Source organism: Lactuca saligna, chromosome 4 (assembly GCF_052625555.1).
Source record: "Lactuca saligna cultivar CGN05327 chromosome 4, ASM5262555v1, whole genome shotgun sequence".
NCBI classification, from domain to species: domain Eukaryota; kingdom Viridiplantae; phylum Streptophyta; class Magnoliopsida; order Asterales; family Asteraceae; genus Lactuca; species Lactuca saligna.
The window spans coordinates 97,540,346-97,565,092 of record NC_136420.1 but is presented as its reverse complement, the minus strand read 5'-3'; the positions used below and the strand labels follow the sequence as shown (position 1 = coordinate 97,565,092).

At 38.2% G+C, this 24,747-nt stretch overlaps 1 protein-coding gene and 1 pseudogene across 2 annotated transcripts; one reads left to right on the top strand and one right to left on the bottom strand.

Annotated features, from left to right (window-relative positions):
* The first annotated feature begins 16,951 nt into the window (after positions 1-16,951).
* LOC145042444 (formin-like protein 8 pseudogene) lies at positions 16,952-19,403 on the top strand (annotated as a pseudogene). The gene is made up of 2 exons (XR_013680657.1): positions 16,952-17,157; positions 17,250-19,403. The product of XR_013680657.1 is annotated as a formin-like protein 8 pseudogene (transcript).
* Positions 19,404-22,569: 3,166 nt separating this feature from the next.
* On the bottom strand, positions 22,570-24,259 carry LOC145042443 (uncharacterized). The gene is made up of 3 exons (XM_078990863.1): positions 23,959-24,259; positions 23,744-23,810; positions 22,570-23,615 (listed from the first exon to the last, which is right to left on the bottom strand). The coding sequence occupies exons 1-3, from the start codon at positions 24,034-24,036 to the stop codon at positions 22,831-22,833; spliced, it is 930 nt and encodes a 309-aa protein (XP_078846989.1). The 5' UTR covers positions 24,037-24,259; the 3' UTR covers positions 22,570-22,830.
* Positions 24,260-24,747: the final 488 nt, after the last annotated feature.

Sequence of the window (24,747 nt, the reverse complement as noted above, 5' to 3'; positions counted from 1 at the left end):
CTGGGGGTCAGTAGAGCCACACTTGTGGAAAGTGTGGCAGGGTTCATTAAGGAGTTTGTAGAGTAGGAGGTGGGTGCCACAAATGTGGCAAGGAGGGGCAGTATGCCAGGGATTGCCGTCAGTCCACCCTTCCCGCAGATATGAGGATTTGTTACCATTGTCATCAGGTTGATCATGTGAAGACTAACTGTCCACAGCTCGCCGCCAATCCGGTGCAGGGTTCCGCGCCAGCTATTGTGAGGATTGGAGATGGGAGGCCAGTCAAGGTGGAGCCTCCGAAGGCCCAGGGTCTCACCTTCCAGCTCACGGCCGAGAAGGCCAAGTCAGCACCAGATGTGGTTGCTGGTACGTTTGTATTCTTTGTCTCAGTTATTGTATTTGTGTTATGCTTATTGATTGTACCTGTGATTAGGTACGTTTTCAGTAAATTCTTTGCCCGCTTTGGTATTATTTGACTCGGGGGCGAGTCGGTCGTTTGTATCTCAGACCTTCTCTAGAGGGTTCAGTGTGCCGATAGATGATTTTGAGTATCCGTTGCGAGTTTCGATCGCCAATGAGCACATGGTTTCTGCTTCTTCGGTCTACCGGGGATGCGAGTTGGAGATTTTCGGGGTGCCCTTCCTGATAGATTTGATTCCTATCCCCATGGGGGAAGTGTGTGTGATTGTAGGGATGGATTGGCTTAGCCGTTTTGGCGCCATGATCGACTGTAAGGGACAGCGGGTGGTGGTTCGAACCCCAAGTGGAGGAGAACTTGTAGTATATGGTGAGGGCACCAAGTTGGGATCTGGGTTTTGTTTGGAAGCCAAGGCTTGACAGTATATTCAGCACAGGTGTGTTGGTTATTTGGCGTATGTGGTAGATACACGGGTTAGAGAGTAGCTCTCATTTTCTGAGGTCCCGTTGGTGAGGGAGTTTGTTGATGTGTTTCTGGAAGAGTTACCCGGAGTAACTCCGGAGAGGCAGGTTGAGTTCAGGATTGATCTAGTGCCGGGTGCGGCCCCTATCGCTAAGGCGCCGTACCGAATGGCACCGCCAGAGATGCAGGAGTTGTCATCTCAGTTGCAGGAACTGCTGGGTAAGCAGTTTATTCGTCCGAGTAGTTCACCCTGGGGAGCACCGATACTTTTTGTCAGGAAGAAGGACGGTTCACACAGGATGTGCATTGACTATACGGAGCTAAATAAGTTAACGGTGAAGAACCATTACGGACTCCCGAGGATAGATGATCTTTTCGATCAGCTGCAGGGTGCATCTTGGTTTTCCAAGATTGATTTGAGATCAGGATATCACCAAGTCAGGGTGAGGGAGGAGGACGTGGAGAACACCGCATTTTAGAATTGTTATGGTCATTACGAGTTCGTGGTGATGCCGTTTGGGCTCACCAACACGCCAGCGGTGTTTATGGATCTGAAGAACCGAGTCTGCAGGCTGATGCTCAATCGATCGGTCATTATGTTCATAGATGATATCTTGGTGTATTCCAAGACTCGAGAGCAGCATGAGGAGCATCTTAGGGAGCTGCTGGAGATTCTGAGGCGAGAACGGCTATATACCAAGTTCTCGAAATGCGAGTTTTGGTTATGAGAGGTCCAGTTCCTCGGACATCTCGTTAAATAGGAGGGGATTTTGGTAGATCCGGCCAAGGTGGAGGCGGTAATGCAGTGGGAGACTCCAAAATCTCCCTCATACATCAAGAGTTTCTTGAGTTTAGCAGGGTATTATCGGAGATTCATTAGTGATTTCTCCAAGATTTCCATACCCCTCACTCGTCTAAAGAGGAAGGGGGTGGATTTCTGGTGGGGCCCTAAGTAGTATAGGGCATTTGAGACCCTTCGGCGATGTTTATGTGAGGCGCCGGTGTTGACACTCCCCGAGGGAGTTAAGGATTTTGTGGTATTTTGTGATGCGTCCATCACAGGCTTGGGGGCAGTCCTCATGCAGAGGGGACGAGTGACAGCCTATGGATTGCGGAAGATGAAGCCGCATGAGACAAGATACCCTACGCACGATCTCGAGTTGGGAGCGGTGGTTTTCGCTCTCAAGATTTGGAGGCACTATCTGTACGGGGTCCGTTGTACTATATACACGGATCACAAGAGTTTGAGACATATCATGGATCAACCGAACCTGAACATGAAGCAGTGTAGGTGGCTGGATGTGGTCAAGGACTATGATTGTAAGATCCTTTACCATCCTCGTATAGTGAACATGGTTGCGGATGCTCTGAGCTGCAAGTCACCTGGGTCCTCCACCCCAACCAGGTGTATGAGGATAGCAGTGGATTCCCCGCTGGTGGGTTTGGTCAGGGATGCTCAGATTGAGGGCATGAGATCGGAGAACTGGAAGTTGGAGAGTATTAAGGGCGAAAGCACCCGGTTTGTTCAGGATAGCCTCGGGTTGTTGACCTGTTACGGTCGGGTTTGGGTTCCGATGTTCGGAGGGGTTCGGCAGACAGTGATGGAGGAGGCTCATAAGTCTCGTTTTTCTATTCACTTGGGAGCCACCAAGATGTACCGTGATTTGAGATCGAGTTATTGGTGGCTTGGCATGAAGCGAGATATCGCTTGGTTTGTTGAGAGGTGCTTGACCTGTAGGATGGTCAAGGTCGAGCATCAGAGGCCCCATACTAAACTACAGCCTCTGGAGATTCCCATGTGGAAATGGGAACGGATCGCGATGGATTTCATCATGAAGTTGCTGAAAACGGCAAGGGGGTTCGATGCTATATGGGTCATCGTGGATCGATTGACCAAGAGTACCCATTTTCTAGCCATACGGGAGAGTTCATCGACAGAGAAGCTGGACGACCTGTATGTCAGAGAGATTGTCTCTCGCCATGGGGTTCCAGTTTCTATCGTTTTCGATCGAGATGTCAGGTTTACTTCCTATTTTTGGCAGAAGTTCCACGAGGAACTGGGTACGAGACTGCATTTTTGCACAGCATTCCATCTGCAAACTGATGGGCAGAGTGAGCAGACGATTCAGACCCTCGAGGACATGTTGAGGGCATGCATCATTGATTTTGGTGGGAGTTGGGATTCCCACCTACCGCTTGCAGAATTCGCCTACAATAACAACTATCATTCCAGTATCGGTGCCCCACCTTTCGAGTTGTTGTATGGGTAGAAGTGCAAGACCCCAGTCTGCTGGGGTGAGGTTGGGCACAGGGTGATGGGTCAGACTGAGTTAGTTCTGTAAACTACTGAGATGATACAACATATTAGACAGCGACTGCAGACCACTTAGAGCCGGCAAAAAAGTTATGTCGATCGACGCCGATCTGAGCTGGAATTTCAGGTGGGTGACATGGTTCTTCTGAAGGTCTCACACTGGAAGGGTGTGACCCGCAAAATTGGGTCCCCGTTACATTAGGCCATTCAGGATTGTTGCCAGGGTTGGCAGGGTGGCTTATAGGCTAGAGCTTCCGGACGAGCTTAGCCAGATCCACAGCACATTCAGGTTGATGGGCGCCTGAACTATGTGGAGAGGCTTGTGGCTATTTTGGAAAGGAATGAGATGATTTTGCGGAACAAGGAAATAAATTTAGTAAAGGTACAGTGGGAACATTGGAAGCGATCTGAGTGGACATAGGAGCCGGAGGCGGAGATGCGCGAGCATTACCCGGTATTGTTTACTCCAGCGGACTTCGAGGACGAAGTCTAGTTCAAGTGGGGGAAAGTTGTAACGCCCCGATTCTCAGGTATTGCTTAAACAAGATTTATTGGGTTAAGCTCTACTTGACGAGTTCGTTGACCTACTCGTCGAGTAGCAGCTGGATGACATCGCGTTTTAAGTGACCTACTCGACGAGTCCATATTGGGACTCGGCGAGTAGGAGCTGGCAGTGGAAACCCTAAATCCCGGGGTTTGCACCCCTATTTAAAGGGGCCTCAGCCTCCCTTGGGTCTCTTTATAGATCTAGAGAGTCCTGAGAGTCCTTATAACGTGTGTGAGTGCCATTGTGTGGTGTTTGAAGCATGGAAAAGAGAATCTTGGAAGAAGAAAGCTAAGAGTGCAAAGAAAATTGAAGCAAGGAAGGAGTGGGAAGCAGGATTTACCTCAGCTAGCATCCTTTAGATGTATCAAACTTCCATCCTTACTTCCCTTTTCCCCTTTTGTTGAGTTTCTAGGGCTTTTATGGATTTTCAAGTTGTAACTTCAGATCTAGACCCTCCTTGGATTCTAGAAGCGTAAAGTCAAAGCCTTGGTTGTGATTAAGGTACCTCTTGAGCATGAAGTTCCATTAAGAACTTAAAATAGGCATTTAGAGCCTTTATAGCCATGCATGCACGTAAGTTTGCAACTTTACGTGATAAGCATGCCCTAGAAGCTTGGATCTATGAGTTGGAGCCGTTGCATGGCTCGAAACAACTCTGTTTGGAAAAAGGATTGAATGGACTCGGCAAGTCGCAAGGTTGACTCGGCGAGTCACATGAAGATGGTCATGAACTCGACGAGTTGGATGAACAACTCAGCGAGTCCGATGAAGATTGCCATAAACTCGACGAGTTGAAGAACAACTCGGCGAGTAGGATGAGTTTTCTCTTGGATATGTATGAGCGTGTATCCGTCGAGTTGCAAGGAGGGAACTCGACGGGTGGCCTTAAAGTTTGAACAAGAATCAAAGGAACTCGACAAGTCACCCCGATGACTCGACGAGTTGGATTGTACTTCAAGGAACTCGGCGAGTAGCTGAGGTTACTCGGCGAGTTGGGGTCAACATGGACTCTTAACTGTGACTGAGGACTTTGAATTTGACCAGGGGTTGACTAGTGAGTTATGGAGTACCTTATAAGGTTAAGGACTTATGAGTTCGTTGTACTATGATAATTTGTGGTGGAGCCTGTGTCAGGTTATCTGAGAGTTGGAGTTTTCCTTTCGAGTCGACATCTGTGAGGTGAGTTATCCCCACTATATCAATAGAGTCTACGGCACCAAGGCCGACCCTTTAGTTGTTATTGTTATGGTATGCTACATATGGTTATGATTTGTTAGATCGGAATCGGGGTAGACAGTATGTTACGCTCTTATGATCCGTAGTGATTGGTATGTTAGTGGCCTGCTAGGTCGGTACTCTAGTTACAGGAGATTTCTTTGATTGATGATCAATGTGACAGATATGTTTGATGTTTGTATATGCCTGTATATGATAGTATGCGTATATGGTTATTTGCTTGTGGTTTGGTTGAGGCGATCCTGCTTTGTGTTGAAGGCCAATATACCCTATGAGCAGTCCGGGGAGACTGTAGGCCCACGTGGCAGACCAGTCATGCCGAAGGCTCAGGATAGATTCAGACAGCCTGTAGGACCGGTAGGGCGGTCCAGTTAGGCCGATGGCCCAATATGCATGTTGATTGATTGATTGATGATTACTGATATGGTATTGTCAGTGTGGTATTGGTATTTTGGGGGTAGCTCACTAAGCCATCGAGCTTACAGTTTTCAGTTTATTGTTTCAGGTACTTCAGGAGATCATGGAAAGGCGAAGGCGTGACTGTACCGCTCCTCATCCTTATGTTATGATTCTGTAACACTCTTATGGAAAATGATTTGAAAACACTTTGTAAACAATGTTATTTGGTTTTTATTTATATTTGAAAAAGTTTAAATTTGGCGTAAAATTTATGGATGTTACAGGCTCATTATATGTTTGATATGTGTGGTATGTAGTATTTTGGGGAACTCACTAAGCTTCGTTGTTACGATGTTAGGTTTATGTTTCGGGAACTTTTGGATCCAAAGGGAAGAGCTTGGGGTGATCACATCACACGCACCACATTGTTCTGCATTTTTATTTGACTCTGATGTATCTGAATATTTGGTTACACTTTGATTATGTCATGGTTTTAGAAATCATGTTTGGGTTGATGGTTTTATCATAATTAAAATGAAATTTTTGGTCTTAACTTTTGGGACGTTTCAATTTAGGTTTCATGTGCCCTTATTATGTGTGATATGATATTGACTATTATACTTCCTTATGTGTATGAGTATTTATGATGCATATATGCTAGAATCTTGTTCTTTTTTATGCGAGAGCCATGTTAGGGTCATAATAGAGAGAATGCCTTGTGTTGATTTTATGTGATGCATGCATGCCATGATTTATTGGAAAGACTTTTCTATGATGATTAGGACAAAGCATGATAGTAATGTTGTCAAGCCATAATGATGATACATGCAAGAACTTGTATCTAATGCAAACTGTTTTAACTTGTAATTGTTTACATGTTTACATAAGAAGTAATATGCTTTTAAAATATAATAATGAACATGCATGATTCCTTATTGAGATTAAATGTGTAAATTCCTTATATGATGAATTAATAAATTATTAGTAAAAAGGGGGAATACATGTAATGGGTTTAATGGTAGCAACCTAGACTTAGGTGTGTATCCTATCCGGATAATATGATGGCCTAGTGGGCTGAAAGATACCTAAATGATAAGAGCTAAAGCCAACTTTGATGCCAAATGGTTTTTCTAGAAAACCAATTGGGGCATGGTCCATGGTTTCCAGGACTGGAGTGGTGTTGACGATTGGTGGAACGTCTGTGCAAACATCATGTGAGATCAGGGAGGTTTAACTTGATAGAATTGGCACCGCTTGTACCAATCCTTAATGAAAATGAATGTGCTAGTATATGCAACGTTGGATTGGCGAATGCAACAAAAACAGAGGAAAATGTTGCGTGTGAAAGTCGCGCCTCACTTAGCATATTGGGTCGTGCCAGTCATGTTAGTAGCTAACGAGATAATTACGTTGGGGTTACTGATGAACATATTAACCCATAAATAGGAAGTATTATAACAACAATTACAAAGATGATTAAGAGGAGAGTAATTGTAAATGATGAAAAAGAAGATTAATGATGTCTTAAAATATTATAGTAGCATATGAAGTAATAACCAGTTACAAAGATAAGTAACAAAGAGTAACTAAAAGTAAAGGCTTTAAAGAAGTATAATAATTGAGCATTATTATGATGATTATATGATGTTTCTGATGGCATTCTATGTGAATGTTTGAATAAATGTTATATGATGCTTTGTTTAACCCATTTGGGATATGTGCCTTCCATAACATTGTACATATACTTATCTCACTTAGAATGTGGTGACACTTTTTTCTTTGCTTGTTGTTTGCCTTGCAATAGTATAGGGAGCATAGTCAAATGACATGGTGAGGACGACACCTTTTGGGTAGTTACATCTACTATTACTTTAGTGATGATATCATTCTGGACATGTTGATTTTTCACTACACTCTATTTTGAGAACTTACTTTGGTGTTGGTTTTTAAGAACTTTAATTTTTATGGACTTGTTTTGGTAATAAAGTAGCATTGGTGAAGTTTTCATTATATTTAAAATAAGACTTCCGCTGATGTATTCTGGTTAAAAATTGTTTAAAATAAAAAGAAAATTTTGGGTGAAAAATCACGATGTTACACAAGCCAAAGGGGACATCGATACCACAGGCCAAAAAATATGCTAGCAAGAAAATTTTACACAAGAAAATTTTGTCCAAAGTACGGAGACGATTCAAGACAACATGCTAGCAAAAAATATTAATTTTGGAAGCCACCACCTTGTTCCACCTAGTGACAATTAATTCGTGCGACATCTTAGACTCATCAATTAAAAGTCTAGTATCTTCAACTAAATAATTAGTACCAAAATCTAACTCCCACACCGGATAGGTATTAGGACAATCATAATGTTGGTCATAAGAAACCAAATCGCATAGGCTATCCAATTGAGACGACACAACTCCTATAGTAGGATCACGAGACCAAATCAAACGTCAAAACCCGTTAACACACCTATTTACAACCTTGTACTCTGAGTCAATATCTAACAAAGCGAGTCTAGAAAACCCCCACTTGAGAGGAGTATCACCTAGCCAAACATTTTTCCAAAACAAAGTATTTCTCCTATCACCCACCTTTTTCTTAAAAGTATTAAACATAATGATCTAATCATTATGTAAAGCAAAAAAAACTGAGACGATAGAAGCCCAAACACTTTTGATCACGAAAGAGGAATCCAAGGAAAAACCATCATTATCACCATGTATAGATTTGATAGTTCTAACCCACAACATAATAGTATTATTAACAAATCTCAATCGCCATTTAATACGGAGCACATTATTGAAGGAAGTGAGACTTCTAATATGGTAATACCTAAGCCAAAATGTTCCTTAACCACCAAATTGACGCCCATTTAACCCAAGCATTTTTCCTTTAATTTGGGTCAATTCTCCCCAAAAATGAGTCCCTAGTCGACTCCAAAGACTCACATAAGACAACATTTTGGATTTCTACCCATTAAGCGTTTTCCTAAATTTATCAAAAATAGGATCCATGCTCTTCATTCGAGACATATTCAACCCAAAGGAACAAAAAGAAACTTTAATGGAATGTCATCATGGTCACACCTACAACCTCTGCCAATCCATGAATATTAGAAGCCGAAACACTAACACCATGCAATTTTGATTTATGAAAAATAATATGTAAGCCGAAAACCACAAAAACAGTTAAGAATAAATTTGAGGCTCTCTATATTCTGCTTTGACAATTTCCCAATAAAAATGACATCATCCGTGTATAACAAATGAGAGATGTTTGCATCAAGAGCTCCCACTTGCAATGGAGCAAATAAAACTACATCAACTTCCGGCATGACAATGTTCAACACCTTCATCACTAAAAGGAACAAGAAGGGAGATAAAGGGTCTCCTTGCCTAAATCCATGCTCTAACCGAAACTCTTTAGTGGGGTTGCCATTAACAAGAATAGAAGAACAAGAAGATGAGAGATAACTCTTTATCCTCATTAACTAGTTGGGAACGAAACCAATAAAATCCATTACCATGTACAAGAAATCCCATTAAATCGAATTGTAACGCTCGTAAGTTAGGTCTAGATGATATGGGTAATTATAATAAAAGATATTCATTTTATTGAATAATTTAATCCTCGAATAGGATAATCGTTAGTCTTGCACGTTGCTGACTACATAATATAAGCCTTTTTTTAGGGAATTTATAGATAAGTGAAAATTTACATTTTTGATAACATGATTATTTAGGATAAATAATCTTGATGAAGTTTTAGTAGTCGCGATGGTGATTCCTACGATATACGGAACACTTAAATCTGACTTCATATGAAGAAGTTATGCTTCATCAAAGTTTCGCGTTCAACCCTATATGACAAAGTACATCGTAAAATACGAATCGCAAATAGGTCACTTATTAGCCTGAGTAATCTAAATGAAAGTTTTAGTAACCATAAAACGATAGGGTGCATATAAAGAATGCCTAAATCTGACTTCATATGAGGAAGTTATGATTTTCAAAAGTTTTCGCCCAACACTGCGGACACAGAAATCAAATTTTCAAATCGGTTGAGTTTTAGCCGAAACAATCAAAACGAGAATTAAAGATCTCATGAAGAGGATTTCGTCGATATAAAGACAGTCAAGAACGGATTTCGTATGAAACATTTATGATTTTTATACATATTTTAACAGTCTAAGTCTGTTAAAAATATAACTTAAAAAATTCAACATTCAAAATGGTATATTTTAGCAAGACTTTGGTGGAGGGAAACACATGTTCATTAGTTGGAGGTTGTTGTGATGGATTAAGAGTGGAAAAGTGAGATTTACATTCACTGTGTCCATTTGTATCAACGACACAATGTTTGTCAATTAAACTTTGATTCATAAAGGATGTACCGAAAAATATAGTTTTGAAGTCTTTTTCAAGATCACCAGAAGTGCCAAAATTTTGTTTTTGTTCGAATATTTTCACAGCATCATCAATATTGCCACCAAGAATTTCCTCACACTGATCAAGAATTTGAGCATTTATTATTTTGTTTAGCTTAAAATGTGAATGTGCTTAATTGTAAACTATACGCTATAACTTTTGCGCAAGTTCATCAGATTTTTCCTTTTCAGTGAAGAAGAAGTTATTTGATAAAGACAAATTTGCAAATTATTTTTTCAATTGCGTGAGAGAATTTCATTGGCAATCATTTTATCCTTTAAAACCTTAATCTCTGATTAAGTATGAGCATTTCAGAGTTAGATTTTGCAAGATCAAGACGCAAATAATCAAACATATCGACTTTTTATTAGAAGAGTAATTGACAAATTTATTAATCCGATACATGGAAGTTGAGTCCCACTCTTGCATCTTTGAGTCTCTGGCGGCTTGAGAAAGATCAACGTCAAAAGTACTGTAACTTCCATTTGACTCCTTAGTGTGAAAATCATCGATGCGATCGATTAAACACTTCCTTTTTGGATATTCATCTTCCGAAGACTCTTCTTCATCAATCCGTTCCTCAGTTTTCTCTTGTTTAGCAACAAGTGCTTTTCGAAGAGAAATGTTTTCTTTCTTCATATGAACCAACAACTGCTTGTACATCACCTTTTAACTTTCTGATTCTTGCGATGCTTTCTTTGCTTTGCACTCACTGGCAAAGCGATAAGTGCTTCCAAAGTTGAAGCACTTTCCATCATCCTTTTTGTCAGCGACATTTTTTCTCGCTGATGAACTGCTTCCTTTAGACTAAAACCTTTTATTCCCACTCAACCTACTTTCTTCATAGCGTTTGACAATGAGTGCAATGCTAGCGGCTAACTCATATGAGCAAGCATTATTAGGAATTTCATCCTGATTTGATGCCTCGGACTCAGTGATAGATATCTCCTTTCTAGAGAACAAGGCAATAGATTTTTCCTTGTTGGAGTCCTTCATGATGTCTTTCGAAGAGCCTTGGTTTCTTCATAGTTTAACAAGTTTCCAAAGAGTAAGTTTAGATCCATGGTCTTGATCTTCTCACTTGTCTTGAGAACATCAGCATGATGTTCCTAGATTTTGCCCAAGGAATCCAAGAATTTTAACACCAACTGAGATGAGTCTTTAGTGGTGCCCAATTTACACATATCATTAACATAATCGTTAAACCTATTAAATTTTTGAGTCCGAGTATCACCTTGTTGATCAAAGAAATTCCCATATCTCCGGTTCAAGTTGTTGATTTGAGTTGCTTGAAATTCTACAATGCCTTCGTAAGCAATTGTCAATGTCTCCATCGTTTCATAGGCAGATTCACAGTTCTAAACCAGGTGATAAATTTGAAAAGGAAGAGAATTTCCTATGGCGGCCCTTGATTTCACCTCTAGACTCATGAGTCTTTTTTCTTCTTTATCTTAACTCGTCTTTGGTTTCGAATTTAAACGACCATAGGTTGATACATGGTAACATGTGGACCATTATTGTCAATGTTGAGCATGTCATAGTCCATAGTTTCAAGAACAACCAAGGCTTTTGTCTTCCACATGATAAAATTATTTTCATCGAACAATGGAATTTTATTTGTTGATGAGGATTTGGGATGGTATTGAGATGAATAATACATGATATCTTGAATGTATCAGAAAACCTGATCTGATACCACTTAAAGGTTCGCTTAATCGGATACAAACAAGAAATGAATAAGAACAGAGTTATCACACCAATGTTTTCACTAAGAAGCAATCCTTATAAGAGAATCGGCACAAAGTGGCAATTAGGATTGAAATTAGCACAACCCGATTACACAAATATATAGTAACACTAGTAACAATCAATCCCATCATTTATAGGATTGATTATAATCTCAGTAAACACATTGATCCTAATCACTAAGATTAAGGAACAGTTAATAGACAACTACTATTACTATAATTACATAATACAAAGTAAATACACTACTAGTAGTGATCACACACTGATGTTGGTGAGGTTCATAAACTGATGATCGTGTTGGTGTTGGCGCTATCATTGTAGCTGATGGTGTATTTGACTCATCATATTATAAGGTTCAACCTTACATATGTAACATAGATCAGGAATAAAGGTTAAAGAAAAACCCAAATCAAGAGTTATTTTGCTAACTGAAATTAAATTGCATTTGAAATCTAGTACATTCAAAACATTTTTCATTTTAAAATTGGACATTTGTATATCCCCAACGGCTTTAATTGTCACTGATTTGTCATTTGGTATAGCGACAAAAGCAATGTTCTTTTCATTAATCATGGACTTTGACCACTTTGTGAGGTGATTTACGTGGTCACAGGCACCTGAATCGATTATCCAATTATCATTTCTTTTGACCTTACCAGTCATGTTTGTAGTTAGGTTGGTTTTCTGCTCACTAGGTTTGGTTGCTCTTAAAAATTGAATTAATTTTTCATAATCCTCTTTCGTTAGAGCAGGTATGTCCCTGTAACAGTTGTTGCATGTGAAATTTGTTTTTTAGACTTGCTTGATTGATTCTTGGACGTGTTGGCTTTTATAGACCACCAATCTGGATAACCAACCAATTCGAAACATCCATTAATTATATGTCCTAACTTTTGACAATGAGAACGCCATTTGTCCTCGTTTTTGGATTTTCTTTCATCTTTCTTAGAGGAATTGTTCAAGGAACTCCCTTTTGGGAATGTTTTGTACCATTTTTTTGTTATCTTGGAAGGCGACTGCTTCTCCCATGGAACTCCTGGACATGCCAATTTTCTTATGTTGCTCGTCTTGACTGAGTAGGTGGTATGCATTATTTAATGAGGGTAATGGATCATTGATGAGAAAATGGGTTCTCAAGGCTCCATATTCTTCTTTGAGTCCCATAAGAAAGTCGTACAAACGTTCCTTTTCTAAGTTTCATGATTTCTTTCGTGATGTTGCAAGTACAGCCCTGACATGAACATGAAAGTGATGGAGTTATAGACTGCACTTCATCTCAGCCCTAGATGATCCAAGGAAGTGAGAAAATAAGATGAGGAGACATCAAAGGTTTTCTGCACTAGTGGCGGATTTGATCCTCCTTCACCATTAACCATTGTCTAACCAAAACTATAGCTTAATTTCCCGGAATTTGCTCTGATACCATATAAAATTCTGATGAGAAACTAATTTTTCTTATTGATTGGAAAAACCATCGTACAAGTATTTATACTATAAGATTAGAAACCTAATCTAAAACAAACTCTAATAATAACAAGAATATTCAAATATAAGATAAATACCCCAAAGGATAATGACGATCTTAATAAATTCAAGAACCATTTGTATAGAATACTGAAATCAAGTCCTAAATTCTTCATCCATCGTCGACTTCTACATTCCAACTGGGCATCTTCATCACTCAACCCTATTTCCCTCCTCCACTTGCCTAGTAATAGGCCAACATCAATTTTGTCTTCGTAGTCTCCGACACCACATATGACTCCTTAATGTCTCCTGCCACCTCCCACTAGCCCACCTCATCAATGCATCCCACCATCATCATCATGTAGTGACGTATAACTTAAGAACCAAGAAGCCAACGACACCAAAAATAGGGAAAATGATCTAAAAGCCCAACGAAGTTTTCAAATCTTTTAAAAAACCCCAATATTGTTTTGGTTGTTTAAAAGAACCCAACAAAGTAAGATTTCGTTCAAAAAATAACATCTAACTTGACTTTTTGTTCATATCTAAGTGTGTGGTAACCTGAGGGCAACCAGAGGAATAATTGAATAGATGACTTGGCATTTTTTTTGACATGTGTATTGCTTTGTTGGCTTAAAACATGACATATAGGATATGTTCATCGATATAACCCATCTTTACTAAAACAAATTAGGGCACACATCTCCTCCTTAACGGCTTTGTCCTTCTTCTCCCACGACTTCTTCTTCTTCTTCCTCTAAATCTGTGATCTCCAAGTCAAGCACCAACATTTCAAAATCTAACGGGACACTTGGTGATGGGAAGCATTGTGATTATAGGTACAGTGCTCGAATTTGGACATCAACCACCAAAGCTAATCCTGAAAAAAAAGCTTATGACTTGTCCCTGTTCTTTGGTAAGTCTATCTAAAAGCTGTTTATATCCATTTCGTAATAATTTCTTGGTTATGTGAGTTAATTTTTTCTAAACATGAAGGATTGAAATACGAAAGTTGTAATTTCAGGAAATGGGTTGATGCTGATGAACCAAAAAACAAGAATAGGATAAATGAAGAAGAACCAGAAGCAAGCTCAATGGAAGTGAAGATTTTAATACTGCAAAGGATTTGAATTTTTACAATTTGAAGACAGTTGAAGATGCTATGCGTTTTAGAAAGAAATTCGATGAATTGGCTAGGAAGAAAAAACACCTTTGTGGTAGACATCAGTGGTAAGGGAGTCACCATCTCTTGACATGGTTGTTGCACACTCTTTGAGCTCTGTTTCACCTTCTATAAAAACAATTTCACCTTCACCATATGTAGAAAACAATTTCACCTTCTGTAAAAACGATTTTAATTTCGCATTCACCTCCTTCCTTAAGCCACAACCACAATGATTTCACCTAGTAAGAACCCTAGATCGGATATGTTCCAATTTCAGTGAAATGTAAGTCTTTGTGATTGTGGGATTTTTATTTCCAAGTAATAAACGATAATTAGCCATGTCATCTTTTCTTGTGGTTCACTTCCATTAGCCGGTAAACAAAGAGTTTTAACCCACAGATGCCGGTTACCCTTAATGAGAAGCCTAAGTTAGTTTGGCTTTTTTAGAAAAATGTTTACTTGAGTTTTCTTGAACAACCAAAACAATATTGAGGTTTTTTGAACGATTTGAAAACTTCATTGGGCCTTAATGATAAGCTGCAGAAGATGTTCATTTCATCCAACATTTGGTCTCCTATGAAACAAACTCATGGTGGTATCACCAAAGGTCTTGTTGGAACCTTTCAACCACTTTGATTCTCTGTAAACATACGAGTATACAACATCATACCAACAAAAGAAGCCACCTCCATTGCTGAACGTATATAGGATGAAGACCATCACTAGGTTTTGTTATGTTCGATTGTACTAGAAATCATTAGGATTGAAGCTTCTCACATTGAATCTAATCCTGGTCCAATCTTCAAGTATCCATCAAATTATTTGTTGATTTATTATTTTCTTCATTGTTTAGAGTAGAAATCAACATTAATTAAGTAAACTTTTGGTACGGTAGAATTATAGTGTTTACCGTTAAACGGGATATGTATTGTTTCTTTATCTTTTATCAACCAATAAGAATTTTGTTGTTCTCAATGAATTTTATTGATTCAATTTATGGTTAACATTAAAAATCCAATTCTTCTTATATATGTATTTATCACATATTAATTGTTTTGATAGATGATTCAGAAAATGGATTCAGGTTCAAACCTGTAAGTTAGGTTGAACTGTGGTGTGATTGTCCGGAGAAATACTATTGAGTGGTGGTGGTGGTGTTGGCTATAAATTGGTATCAGTAGGTGGGAGTAGTGTGGTAAAAATATTTTAAAAATTAATTAGAGTATGTGTGTGTGTGTGTGTGTATATATATATATATATATATATATATATATATATATATATATATATATATAAGAAATAAAATAAAAAAGGACAAAAAGAGGGGTAATCTCGTCATTTCAAATGTATTTTGGCACTGCGATGATTCATATAAATTAGGGTAAATTACACCAATCGTCCATCGTGCACATACCAAAAAGCGTGTTTAGTTCCTATTTTCAAAAATTAACTCAGACCGTCCCTTTTTTGGTTAAAACTTGCACGATTCATCCCTCATTAATTTAATTTTGCACTCTTCATCCCTTACATTACCTGAAATGATTATTATGCCCTTTTGGTATTTCTTTTCCAATTAATTTAATGTTCTTATTATTTTTAATTAAACAAAAGATAAATATTATGACCCATTTCATCTCTTTATTTCCTTTCCAATTCATTTAATGTTCTTCAAGATCCCGATCACCATCTTCGTTCATAAATCCGTTTCCTGGCACCACCTCTGGTCATCATCTCCATCCATTGACTTAGTGTCTGGTAGCAGCTCCAGTCACCATCTCTGTCCATAAACTCGAAGCTGCAACTCAAATATGAAACATAAATCCAATCTACAACTCAAACCCAAAACAAAAATCAAACCTCAAATTCAAATGTAAACCAAAAATCAAACCTGTAAATTCAAACTCAAATCCAAAACCAAAATCCTTAATGCAAAAATCATAAGTTGTTGTGTTTTGCTTATCTGAATCTTATGCGATTTTGGAAAACGAAGCATTGGTTTCAAAGATGGATGAAGTTGTGTTGGGTGGTAAAGTTAATGTTTGAAATCAGAGATTTTCATATTTCTGGTGCGAAAGCTCAATTAGGGAGTGTAAACGACGGAATTCCACACATAGTGACGCCGAAGTTCCACGTTGTCCACCTTCGATCAGTCGTAGCCTTTCCGAAGAACGATTACCGGTGAAAAAGTTTTGTCCTTTTGTAAATCCGGTGATGTCGACAGTCTGAAATCAGAAATTTTTAGATTTCAATCATCGTCTAGCAAAAGATTTTGGGGTTTTAGATCTCAACGAGTGACTCCGATCTTCCATGTCTTTAATCGTTTACCAAGACTTCATCATTATCAGCTTCTCTCGCAGGAAAAGTAGTGAGAGACGGAGGAGAATCGGCGTCGGAGCAAAGACATGTAGAGTAGTCCGACATTTTTGTTTTAAGGGAGTTGGGGGACGAAAGCAAAAAAGGGAAAGGAAAACGAGAGGGGTGGGTTAGCGGGAAGTTTTTTTTTATTTTCTTTTTCTTTAATTTAAAAACGATAAATAAATAAAAGAAAACTAATAAAGAAATTATTAAGGGTAAAATGATCTTTTTATATCCAAAAGGGTGAAGTGCGCAAGTTTTAAACAAACGAGGGACGGTCCGAATTAATTTTTGAAAATAAGGACTAAAGACGATTTCTCACATTTGCAACGATGTGTAACTTACCCTAAACATTATATTACTGCATTTTGCATGCTATAGTGTCTCGTCACTGTTCGTAAAAAGATGTCAAACTGCTTATCTCATTCCTTCATTGTCACCTTAACAAAGTTTGCACCCAGTTAAGTCATAATGCTTCTTGTAATCATCGTATATCGTTGGTCATATCGTTCAAATCACCCATAAACAAAATCATTGTTTCTGCTACAAAATTCCGACAGCTATGGTGATGGTGATGGTGAGGTACGCCAAAGACTGCAGGCCAAAACCAAGCTCATCCAAACGGCAAATGTCACAGTTGAGATTACTTGATTTCTTTAATCAGAATATAAAAAACATAGATACGAATCAATGAGCCGATAAATAAATAAGCAAAACTTCATTCGCAGGCCAAAGTCGTATACCGGAAATCCGAAATGGCTCATTCTACGGTGGAGGCTGTTGCGTTGACAGCGGTGACGATGGCAATTCTCGCCGGAATTTGTTTCTATTTTTTCTACAGGTATGTTATGGCGAAAAAGAGATGGGTTGATATGAGTCTGAGAATTGGACCGGAGGATAAAATCATGGATACCCGAGAACTCCGGCAACGAGGTGGGACACTCAAAGGAGTATTGGTCGAAGAAAATGGTTTGGAAGTTCTTTATTTGAGGAAGCTCGACGGTGGGCAACTACGGACTTGCGTCTGGAATTCCATTGAAGAAGACGAGAAAAGAGTCGATACTCGACTTGATTTTTCTTCAATCGTTTCAGAATCCTTTCGAAATCCTCCTCCATCTCTTCTTCCGTCGCCAATAGTTAAATCAAAGACGCCGCCACCACCACCACCGCCGCCTCCACCGCCACCACCGCCATTGCAAACACCACCAGTTCCACCGCCGCCACCGCCTCCACCGCCATTGTTGCAGAAGCCATCGCCACCAATTCCACCACCACCACCGCCACCGCCATCTAGAACTATAGGAACGAAAGTCCCGCCACCACCGGGATTCACGAGAAGGAACCCTGTAGCGCCGCCGCCGCCACCGTTGAATTTAGGGAGTTTTAGTTCATCGATGAAACCACCTACTGCACCAAAAGTAAAGGCGGATGATCGGAACGAACAAGGTTCAAAAGACAATCATCAAATCCCCAAAAAGATGAAGCCGTTCCATTGGGATAAAGTGAACACCGATGCAGATCACTCCGTCGTGTGGAATGAAATCGTCGACGGATCTTTGAGGTTCGATGACGAACTTATAGAAACCTTATTTGGATACAACGCAACAAAGAGAAACTCTTCTGAAACAAAACACGTATCTCCTAAATTCAATTCAAATCCCTCCCAATTTTCAATTCTGGATCCTCGAAAATCACAAAACACCGCAATCGTACTCAAATCTCTAGCAACCTCCCGGAAAGAAATCCTTGATGCTCTTTCAGAGGGCAGAGGATTAAACGGAGATATCCTTGAGAAATTAACAAAAATCTCACCAACTGAAGAAGAAGCTATGAAGATTTTACAATTCAATGGAAACCCAACGAAACTTCCAGATGCTGAATCGTTTCTCTATCATATACTCAAATCAATCCCGACAGCTTTCACTCGGATCAATGCAATGCTGTTTAGATCGAATTATGACCCAGAAATATTGCATCTCAAAGAATCCCTGCAAACCCTAGAACTTGGATGCAAGGAATTAAGAGCTCCTGGGATTTTCTTGAAACTTCTTGAAGCAATTCTGAAAGCAGGTAATCGGATGAATGCTGGAACTGCTAGAGGGAATGCTAAAGGGTTTAATCTTAGTGCTCTTAAGAAACTTTCCTATGTTAAGAGCATTGATGGGAAGACAACTCTCCTTCATTTTGTTGTGGAACAAGTAGTTCGAGGTGAGGGTAAACGATGTATGATCAATAATTCTAAATTTGGGAGAAGCAATAGTTATGGAAACAGCAGAAGTGATCAAGATTCTGACACCATGATAGCAAAAGAAGAGAGGGATAGACAATATTTAATGCTCGGTTTACCTGTTCTTGGAGGATTAAGTACAGATTTCTCGAATGTGAAGAAAGCTGCCATGGTAGATTATGACAGTTTCATGAGCATGAGTCCGAATTTGTGGGGGAGGGTTAGTGAGATCAGGGAGCTTGTGAAAAACTGTGGGGGAGGTGGATTTGTGAAGGAGATGAAAGAATTTCTTGAAGAATGTGAAGAGGAGCTTAAGGTTGTGAGGGATGAACAAACTAGGGTTATGGAGCTTGTGAAGAAAACTACAGCTTTTTACCAAATTGGATCTTTGAAAGGGGGACATGCCCTTCAAATATTTGATTTTGTGAAAGATTTTCTTGATATGGTGGATCAAGTTTGTGTAGATCTTAGAGGGAAAGTGAAGAAGAAGAATGTGAACAACATTGGACCTTCATCACCACGAATGTCACCATTGATGTTCCAAAACTTGCAGTATTTTAAACCTGGAAATTGTAGTGATTCAGAGGATGACTTCTGAAATGATTCTTTTAGTATCATTCCTTTTTTTTTTTGCACATGAAAAAGAGAATGTTGTATTGGTTTCTGATTGTTCAATTGTATCCATTCAATCGAATAAGTTCCTGATTTCACAAACTATGATTGTTGCACAACACTTTTCATGAGTTGTTAGAAAGACACGTTAGGAAAGCTTACTGATGAAATTTTAAGCATGCTGCTGTCCAAACACCAAACCCGATTATGTGGAGGTCCGATTCACAAGGCTAGAATTTTCCAAGCTCAAAAATCATTTTATGGAAGCTCAATTTTTAATTATTCGTTTTTCCAAGCCGAATGTTGATCGAGTGGGAGCAACATAGACATAAATTTTGCAAGGTGACTTGAGAAATCTTCTAATCATTTATGCACATATGCCCCCAATGTGAGTCTAATGATGTATTGAAATGTGAAATTCTATAAAAAGGGCCTAGAGTTCAAATATTGACACACCCAATTATTGCTAATGTTATGCCATTAATCCCCATGTGATATACTGATATATGGGTCATAATATAACATTTTTTCAATGGCGAATTGATGGAATTGATGTTTGATACTCGTGGTCAATTTAATTAAGAGTAAATTACACGAATGGTCCTATGGTTTGGGGTAATTTGCGCGTTTGGTTCATAATTTATTTTTTTAACTCGGAAGGTCCCTATTATTTGTTTTTGTTACGCACTTGGTCTTTACTGTTTGTTTTTATTACGCGTTTGGTCCCTGTCTTACCTAAAAAGATTATTATTTAAATAGAAAAAATTGGTCGGTTAAGTAAGATAATGTGAATGGGGTGGGGTTGGGGTGTGTTTATTTAAATAAATTAAAATATCAAAAGCAAAATAATCTTTTTAGGTAAGACAGGGACCAAGAGCGTAACAAAAACAAACAGTAGAAACCTTCCGAGTTAAAAAATAAGTTAGGGACCAAACGCGTAAATTACACTAAACCATAGGGACCATTCGTTTAATTTACTCTTTAATTAAAATAACAAAATTATTGAGTCGAAAATGTTTGATTGTTCATTGTTGGATCAGTTGCTCATGGCCAAATTTTGAAAACAATTTATAAACAAATTGTTGTTAATATTAACACCTCAATTTTCTTATTTTTTATTTTTTGTTATTAATAAGTTTTTTTTTCTCTTTTGCGTTTTTTATCTCTTACATTCCATATTATAGTTTTTAATTATTCATTAACTTAATGGAACAATAATTCAAGATAAAAAAGATATATTTGTTTGTTAACCACCTCTTGATACAATTGTATATTGGCTTGGTATATATATATATATATATATATATATATATATATATATATATATATATATATATATATATATATATATATATATATATATATATATATATAGGAAAAGTGAATATACCTTAAGGGTATATAAACTTAAGTATCCAAACTCACTATACTACGTCATTTTGTATCATATATATATATACATTGTAATTGTCCAATGTTCTTATAATTTAACTTTTAACTTGATTTACTTCCAAAACTTTTATAAATTTCACATTTTTCTTCTTCTCATATAATTGTCATTTTAAACTATAGTATATATAACTTAATAGATGTTCGACAAAATATTAAGTTTTTTAGATCTCACAAAATCTTGGAAATCGCTTATTCTTTAAAGTTCTTCAATATCATACACGTGTCTCCAGCAAATTGATGATGGCGGCACACATCCTCCAACAAAAATAGGTATTAGGATGAAGGGTATGAATCATTCTCATCTCTACCATTCTCTCTCTTCCACATCGATCATTGGTCAAATATTTTTTTTCTTATATGATAACCATAGCAAGATGTAAAAATACCAAAACAATATTGTACAAGTATGTAATGTAGTGAGAAGAATGCCAAGACGGGATACTCTTCCCACGAGTGAGATTTTTGAGGTACACCAAGATCAAGAATTGCGTTCATTTGTGGTGTACATAAATGTCACATGCGACATCCCTTCCCATCCCGAGAGGCATACCATGCACCCTTATCTTCGTCATTCAAGGATCCAAATCTCCAATGAAGTTCTGTTGTACATCTCAATGTGATGTGTTTAAATATTTGAAGCATGATTTTTAAATACTAATTCATGTTTTCTTTTATCATTCTCTAATGTTCAAAACAAACAAGATGGTTAGATATGCTCATATTGTCATATGTATCGACATGCTCAATTTCACACATTTGACCCATTATGTACTTTGTGGAGGCCCATCCAGTTAACCCAAAAGTGTCACGTCTCACCACCGATTTGATGAAGTGTATTAAAAATTAGGAATTTTAAATCAAACGACACCGGTAACAACCTTTGTAACCACTTTTGTTCAAGAATTTTATCAGTTTCTTGGTGGTTGTAATGGTGAATGATAATGATAGAAGGTGGTGTTTGTTGCTATTGATGGATGGTGTTGTTGGGAGGTGAACACTGGTACTGGGAGTGGCCAGTGAATATTTACTGAAACATAGTTTAATGGTAAGTCATATTTAAACCATTAACCTGCAAAATACATAAAATATGAAAATGAATAGATGTATACATATATAATGTATATAATGATGTTTGGTAAAATTAGATTTTGATTTACATAGAGAAACGAGTCTTCATCTTGTTACTTTTTTGTTCTTTAATGTATATAATGATGTTTGGTAAAACGCGATTTGAATTTTGACCCGCATATCTTTCCCATATTTTATGTAATAGTTTTCCGCACGTTGCATCTAAAGTTTGTTGAGACCATAACTCACTTCATTAAATTAGTGTGTACATATTAAAAGAAATAGAGAACAAAATTACAATACACATCATAACAATTTCACAACACATCCAAAAACAAAAGGAAATAGAGAATCATAAATGGATAATACCGTAAAAGAATTGGCAATTCAGGTATATATCATTCTTTAGGCAGTTTAACAAATAATTGGTAATTCAGAAGTATTACCTAACGTATTGCAGGTGGAACCAGTCAAACTTTCTTCACATGGCTGTGATCCTCTACACCTGCAGCATTACGTAAGATCAAATCCCTCTAGAATCCTGCCTTCTTTCTATATAACCTTTTGCTCACCTTCTTATTCACACCAAAAACAAACACATGTTGTTAAAACGACTATTATGTTGGGGTACAAGTTTTAGGCATTAAATTTAATGGCGAATCAAATATAAAAATATTTATAGATGGGTATTGGAATGAAGAAGGATGTATTGAATTTCTATACCACTTTATGTATCCACATAGCAACTAGTTGTGTGTCTATAAAACCATATATTTGCTAATATATAGAAATATAGATCAAACTCATACGAGAACTGGCATATACTGTCTATATTGACAAACCTAGCACTACTGCCGGTGTCTAAAAGTACCCAACCAAACCAAACAACCAAAGACTGCAAATGAAAAAAGAAGCTCCATCATAAGCAACCATAGACACACTCACTACTTTTAATGACAACTAGGGTTCATGCTGTGACAACGACCAAGCTTTGAAGAAGCTGCATTTCCATGGCTCTCATACTGCTTCCGGCACCCTGGACAACGCCCATTATCTTCAAGGATTCTTTTATGGCAGAAAAGACAGAGTCGATAACCACATGGACATGGAAGAAAACTTGAATCTGTCATGTCCAGATCTTCACAACATATAGGACAAGAAGAAGGGAATGCACTACTCCCTGATTTCATCGGGAAACTATTTTGTTTTACTAGATTTGGGAGACTCTGAGGCCGGGAAACATCGTCGGGTCTCCATGCCCGGAAATTGGTACTACCTGCCGGAGTCAACACAGGCTGCTCTGGCTCAGGTGGGGTGAGAGGATGTTCATCGACAGGGGACTTCTGAATGTCATCGGCTGCTGCAAGAGCATCGGCTATAGCTTCCCAATCATCCAAGCATCCATCATCCTCGTCATCTTCTTCATCTGTCATGCTTCCTGAACAACAATCGCCGCTGCTACTGCTACTTCCGCAGCTGCTTCTGCTGCTACTACCGGTGAAGTTAGTAACGGATATGTTGCTTTCGGAGACGCTACTTGTATGACTGGTAGGACTGTTGGAGGGAGATTCGGAATCACTGTAATTATTCATCAAACTCTCGTTCTCTTCCCCACCGACACTGATTTCCAATTTCACGATTGGATGCTCTCTCTCTGTTGCTGCATGTGTCTCCGGAGCAGGTATTTTTGTAACACGAGTAGCTTTTGTTTCTTCTTTGAATCCCCTGTTCTTCACTGTAAATCAATCGACTAATTAGTGAGAAACAGTAAACCTTATCGCTTACTAAGCACACAAAATTGAGAATTCAACCGTGTGGATAGTATATAACACAGCATATATGAGATAGATAAGAATAAAAAACCTTGAGAAAGCCACTGTTCCCGACGAACGTCAAGCTTGCTCTGCTTCAATTTAGCAGTCCTGTTCACCTTCAATCCGAAACAGAACAAGCAAAATTAGGTCGAAATTGAGAAAATAACAAGAACAATTAACGAACAGGTTTCTTCCGTAACTATCAATCAATCAAAAAAAACAAACCGGAGAAAGAGTAATCAAGATGTAAGATATACAAAATACCCTCTTTTTCTTTCCAAAATCCTTGGAGTTTGATGCAGCAGTGGGGATCGAAGCGTTAGCAATCGAATCGTACACCATGGTTGAAAGTTCTTGAAAAAAACCCTAAGGGAGTCGGATTGGAAAAAGGGTGGAAGAGAAAACGAAATCGAAACGCAAAATATCTCGAAGATTGCAGATGGAAATGAAGAGAAAGCGATGGATGTGATGATTTGAGAGATTGAGAGAAGATTGATTTTCTGGTGAGTCTCTGGATAGATAACGGCTCTGCTTCGTTCGTCCCTCTTTTAGCTACACGCAGACTCTCTCTCTACCACCAAACTCCTAATTATGAATGTATAATTACACATATGTCCTCGAGTTACAGCTTAATTTCTACTCATGCCACTAAATTAGATGGGTTACATTTGGTAATTTACGGGCCTAAATTGTGAAAGTGAAATGCTACAACCCCTTAGTTCAAGACCAGATGCCTTTACGATTCTTATGTACTTTTATGTATATGTTTAAAGTGTAATTGATTATTACCTTTTGGAAACATGTCTACATTTAATTAATTATTGAGTTTTTTTTTTTTTTTTTTTTTTTTTTTTTTTTTTTTTAATTTTTTTTTTTTTGGCATTTATGAAGTCATCATGTAAACATAAGACCCCCCACATTGATTTGTACACACCTTCAATTCTTGTAGTCTCTATTGTATACTCTTTGAAATCGATAATCCCCGTTCAATTATGAGCAAGATTGGAGTTATAGTGTCTTAACTTAGAAAATTAAAGGTTGAAGTGTGAGATT